At 39.4% G+C, this 5,979-nt stretch overlaps 1 protein-coding gene across 2 annotated transcripts; it reads right to left on the bottom strand.

The window, feature by feature from the left end:
- LOC140834140 (ABC transporter B family member 11-like) lies at positions 1-5,605 on the bottom strand. 2 transcript variants are annotated; one of them, XM_073198810.1, is made up of 13 exons: positions 5,230-5,605; positions 4,936-5,087; positions 4,791-4,845; positions 4,537-4,712; positions 4,237-4,458; positions 3,912-4,150; positions 3,284-3,809; positions 2,929-3,202; positions 1,890-2,779; positions 1,542-1,808; positions 1,187-1,450; positions 808-1,101; positions 1-486 (listed from the first exon to the last, which is right to left on the bottom strand). In XM_073198810.1, exons 2-13 carry the CDS (start codon positions 5,065-5,067, stop codon positions 136-138), a joined length of 3,690 nt encoding a protein of 1,229 aa, XP_073054911.1. In that variant the 5' UTR covers positions 5,068-5,087; positions 5,230-5,605; the 3' UTR covers positions 1-135. The 2 variants fall into 2 exon arrangements, with proteins under 2 accessions (XP_073054911.1, XP_073054910.1); XM_073198809.1 differs by having other exon boundaries at positions 4,936-5,605.
- Positions 5,606-5,979: the final 374 nt, after the last annotated feature.

The raw sequence follows: 5,979 nt of genomic DNA, 5'->3' as shown, positions 1-5,979 counted from the left end.
GAAGATAAAGAGAGAAATGGTGACTTAATTATTTTGAAAGCAATACTCGTACAATTCAATCAGTTTTACATGACATAATAAAACATGGTCACGTAATTATTTCTCCTTTCAAATTAACATAATATATGCGCTTCCTTAAGCACCAGCAGCCTGTAATGCAACTAAAGAGGCATAAATGCCATCTTTCTTATGGATCAAATCTTCGTGTTTCCCCTCCTCAGCGATGACTCCGTCGTTCAAAACCGCTATAACATCAGCATTCGTTATTGTGGATAGCCTGTGTGCAACGATAATAGTGGTTCGGTTCAGTATGACTCGGTCTAAAGCATCTTGAACCACTCTCTCTGATTCGGCATCAAGGGCACTCGTGGCTTCATCGAGTAGCAATATCCGTGGTCCCTTTAGCATAGCTCGTGCAATGGCCACTCGTTGCTTCTGTCCTCCGGATAATTGAATCCCCCTCTCTCCGACCATCGTGTTGTATCCCTATTATTTCAAGATTTAGGAAACATGTTATGCAACACTTTGAGTTGTAATAATTTGTAATAACGATTCAGGTTTAATACTACATGTAAATATGGTCTCATTTAGATCATGAACATGTGGTGATCTATAACTGATCAGCATCCTGCATATGACCATTTGGTTCGAAGGATGGGACGATGAAGAATGATTTATGGCTTTAATATTTGGTAGAATTTGAGTCAAACTTTGGATCAAATAATGATTTGCGATCAATTATTGTCTTATCATCCGCACAGATGAAAGCTATTCGATTTTCGTATAGATTTCAAATAGATAACATACCTCTTGTAAACTACTGATGAATTTATGTGCATTAGCCAACTCCGCAGCAGCAAAAATTTCAGTCTCCGTGGCGCTGCCTTCCTTTCCATAGGCAATGTTGGCCCGAATTGTGTCATTGAATAGAACAGGCTCTTGGCTTACTAGCCCCATCTGTTTTCTTAACCACTTCAACTTCAGAGTTTGAACTTCGACGCCATCTAGAGTGATTTGTCCTGCATCTGGATCATAAAATCGTTGCAGCAAAGATAGGATGGTCGATTTTCCGCAACCACTTTCACCGACGAGCGCAACAGTCTGATAAAAAAAATATCAGCTTGATAGCCTTTATTTTGATAATACTTTCTGTTGGATACAAAAATGGGCTTGTTTTCCTACTTACCTTGCCTGAGTGAATTGCCAAGCACAAATCTTTGAAAATCTGAACATCAGGTCTGCTTGGATACTTAAAACTAACATTACGAAACTCAATGTCACCCTTCACATTTTCCAAAATCATCCCAGAGTTGTCCAAAGAGTCTATTTTCAATTGCTGGTCGAGAAATGTAAATATAGAAGCAGCACCAGCCCTGGCTTTGCCGGAGTCCGGTGCGAGGGCCCCTGACTGAGATATTGCCACAGCTGTCATACTAAGACCAAGAAAAACCTGCCAACTATTAAAAATCAGTATCTGCTTCGAACCAAAAAAATTGCATATAATGAAAAAAAAAAAAAAAAAAAAAAAAACCTCCACTTACCCGAAAAACGTGACCAAACGTTATCTTTCCAGCGTCAACTAATCGAGCTCCAGCATAGTAACTTACAGCATAAACTGAATAAAGAAAAAACAAGGATATCCCCAAACCTGCTCCACTTAATAGGCCTTGTTGGGTTCCTAGTCTCAAGGGAACTTCACATTTTTCCTTGTGTAGCTCTAGTATTTTTACTTCTGCACAAAATGAAGCAACAGTCCGTATACTTCCAATAGCATCACCTGCAACTTGAGTCGCTTCCTCGTACGATTTCTGTGGAAAGAATGAATGACTTGAATGAGTAGTTTTTGGATTAAAAATTTCAAGGTTCAAAAGTTCTGGCAGAACATTGACCTTAGCATCAGCACTAAATCCTGCAATAAATTTCATGTGAAAATATCCATTGAGCCCAATAAGAGGTAGCAGGAACAAAACTATGAGAGACAGTTGCCAGCTCGCCGTGAAACTAATGATCAAACCAACTGCAGCTGTTGCAATATTTTGTACAAGTAATCCAAGCGAATCCCCAACTAAACTTCTAACAGATGTTGCGTCTGTTGAGAGCCGTGAGCTTATTAAACTGCTCGAGTTCTCCATTTTATCGAACCAACTTATTTCCATGTGAACGACTTTTTCAAAGCACATTAGTCTTATTCGTTTAATCAACTTACACCCTGCCACGGAGAAGAAGTACGTCTTTAGAGGGGTCGCCAGAAGAGACACCAAACCGAGAAGAACAAACATGAAAGCCCAAAATTTAGATTCCTTCCGAAGCTTGTGAGCCGGCTCATAGAATGTTGTTACCACACTGGAGAATAGGAACCCAAAGAGTGGTAATATGGCACCATTGACACCTGCAGCTAAAGAACCAAGTAGTAACTCCGGAATTTCGGGTTTATTAAGACGAGCCAACCGGCATAGTGGGATTTTATGCTCCACTTTGTGTTGTGATGAAGTTAGATTTTTCGGGTCCCCGGATGATGAATGCAATTTATTGACCGGAAGGGGGACACCCATTGACAACGAGAATGAATGCCGGCTGCTGTTTCCTGTTTCTGATGATCCTCTGCTTAAGGATCGTAAGGATGAGATATGCTGGCTCGAGTGTTGTCCAGAATCAGAGGTAATATCTTCCCCAGATTTATCATTTAAAGAATTTTGTGGTGAAGCTTTGTTAAATTCTTGCAACCGGATGAGTCGACTGTATGCCCCATCAAGATCTTGCGTCAATTCTGAATGTGAACCTGGACAGTTGAAGCGTAAGACTCGGATCCTTCCTATTCTCGAAATGAAGGGCTATTAACAAGCATTAGAAATGCTAATATTAAAAAAAAAATCGAGCAGAATCTAATAAAATCTTGCGGAATACGAATGTTTTTATGATTAGGAGAACCTTCTTCCACAATCTTTCCATGCTGAATAACAGCAATGGCATCGGCGTTCTTCACTGTACTTAACCGATGCGCCACAATAAGTGTTGTTCTGTTGATCATGACCCTGTCCAGTGCTTCCTGCACTACTCTCTCCGATTCTGCATCAAGTGCACTTGTAGCTTCATCTAGAAGTAAAATCCTTGGATCTTTCAAGATTGCCCTGGCTAAAGCTATCCTCTGTTTCTGCCCTCCGGATAGTTGAATCCCATTCTGCCCAACCATCGTGTCTAGCCCCTGGAAATATAGAAGTCCAAACGATAAGTATATTGCACCCCGCGAATGTTAATGTACAACGAGAAAAAAGAAGTGTGTTACCTGAGGCAGCTTGTCTATGAATTTAGCAGCATTGGCATGTTCTGCAGCATTTTCAACTTCTTCAATCGATGCACCATCCTTCCCATATAAAATGTTGTCTTTAATACTCGAAGTAAACAACACAGGTTCCTGGCTTACGAGCCCGATTTTTCCTCTAATCCATCTGAGCTGAAATTCTTTGATATTAATGCCATCAATCAGCACTTCGCCAGCTTGTGGATCATAAAACCTCTCGACAAGATTTATGACCGTTGATTTTCCGCTTCCGCTTTCTCCAACCAAAGCTAGTGTTGTCCCATTTGGAACTCGTAGAGAAAACCCGATACATATGTTCTCGTTTGGCCTAGAAGGGTAGCTAAAGTGCACGTCGTGAAGCTCAACATCCCCCTTGATGTCTTTCAATACCCTTCCTTCTGCACTGATAGGATCTATTTCTGGTTTTCTTGATATTGCATGATAAATTTTACAAGCAGCAACTTGACCAGCGGCAAATGCACTCAAGCATGGTGATACCTGTCCTAAAGAACTAAATAGCCAAACGAAATTTACTTATAAATCTATGCACATGAAACAAGCTTCCGACTTGTATGTTGATTGACATACAGCAAACATTAGAACTGAAACTTACAGAGATCCCATAAGAACGGCCATTATTATGTTCAGTACATCTCCACCCGAGTATCCTTTGTGTATAATCATCTTCGCACCGAACCATATTGCTAAGGCATAACTGCTGAATAGAACTAACATAAATACACCAGAACCTAATCCAGCAGCCAAGCCCTCATGCACACCAGCTTCATAAGCTCTATATAGAGATTTTTCATACTTAGCGACAGCTTGCTTTTCCCCTGTGAAAGATGCAACCTACACATGCAATCAATTAAAGTAAGAAGTTCATCCCAAACCTAAGAAAAGGAAGAAGTGATACAGGTGTCATGAGTTTTCTTTACAGTTCTTATCGAGCTAATGGTTTGTTCAGCAACAACAGCTGCTGCAGAATATGCGGATTGTCCACGTGATGTCAACTTCGATATGAGGACAGTCATTGAAGCAGCAGAGATAACTAGAACAGGGATCACCGAAAGCAAGACGAGAGCAAGAATCCATCCCTTCGTGAAAGCTATCACGAACCCTCCAAAGAACGATGCTGAAAGCTGTAAAAACTTGCCTACCTGTAGGTATTTCCAGCGAAGAAACAAAGTTGGACTGTTTGTTCATCAAGAGAGAGAGTTTAGAACTTCAAGAATTACCTTTTCGCCTATGGCATTTTGAATCAAAACAGTTTCATTTGTCATCCTATCCATAATTTCTCCAGTATTCGCCTCTTTGTCAAAATATCCAATATCTTGCCTTAGAATGGCTTCGAGGTACAAATTTCTTATTCGAACAGCCTGCCTTTCCCCTGTGATCATCCAGCATGATATCTCTGCCAAGAAGCAAATTAATTTAGAGCTCTAATGTTCATTAAATACCACAAATGAAAGCGATTCGTAAATTTACTTACGGGCAAATGCAGCTATACCAGATCCGACGGCTAGATACACAAACTTTAGGGACACCTAACGACGGGACAGCGTAGTATCATGTTAGTGTTCAGAAAAATGTAAAATTTACAGCTGCTAGATATGCATGGTATTATATGATAATACCTTGGAGACTTCATGAGCGACGCTTCGAGTTCCTACATTATTTCCGAATGAGTTGGCTAATTCGCCAAATAACAACGTCATGAGCGGCAGGCTTAATCCACTTCCCATAGCTGTGACTAATCCAGTGGCCATTAGTGCATAATCTGCTGAGTCTGCAAATGAGAATAGCTTATAGAATGGAACTTTATTCACGTCTCCAATCTGCTCATTTCCGCTGTCTGAGATTCGTTTTATATCTGTGGTTCCTGGTGTTTGGTTTTGTCCATTTTCTGCTTCTTTATCAAAATGGTTTACCTCAGCCATCGTTGATCACTTGTGACAGCAACAAATTATCACATGCAGCGTCGGATTCTGAAACCGAACGAACTGATCAACCCCACATCCGTATATTTATCTCAAGAATTCCGAGATGATTTCCGGAAAATCTCAATCATAACAAGCTCGAGAAACTCAACAATGCCAGCATTACTATTTACTGTGAAACGAGATAATTTGCAGTCTAGAGCAAAGCAAGATTCTCTCCAGGTTAGTTGAAACCGCACATCATCGCACTCGATATATTATAACATCGCCATCCTTGATTGTGAAAACTTGGGACCAGCACTTTGTGTATCTACAAAATGGGACAAGTTGTTGAAACAAGAATCAATAAAGAAAACGTCTTTGAAAGTTCAAGAATATGAAGCATTCTCATATTATTGGTTAAGCATAAGAATATCATTATAATTTGAATATTCCTATTAATTTACAATCTTAGATTTTGATCCGTCAAATTTCAAAGTTTGATTTTGAGACAGTAACGGTTCATTTTCGATTATTTTGGTTAATATCTCGATTATTTTGGTTAATATCAATCAGACAAGTCAATTATTTCTAATGTCACGTTAATATTTTTTAATATCATGTTATAATTTCACATCAACGTTAAATTATGCAACAATGTCAGTATTCCGATAAAATACTATTGAAAGCAAAAAAAAAAAAATCAATTTTATCGCATCAAAATTAAATTTTGAAAACTCAGATAATCAAAACTCAAACTAG

This window comes from Primulina eburnea, chromosome 6 (assembly GCF_022965805.1).
Source record: "Primulina eburnea isolate SZY01 chromosome 6, ASM2296580v1, whole genome shotgun sequence".
Classification (NCBI taxonomy): Eukaryota; Viridiplantae; Streptophyta; class Magnoliopsida; order Lamiales; family Gesneriaceae; genus Primulina; species Primulina eburnea.
Note: the sequence above shows the minus strand (reverse complement) of the source record. Positions and strands in the feature narration are given on the sequence as shown.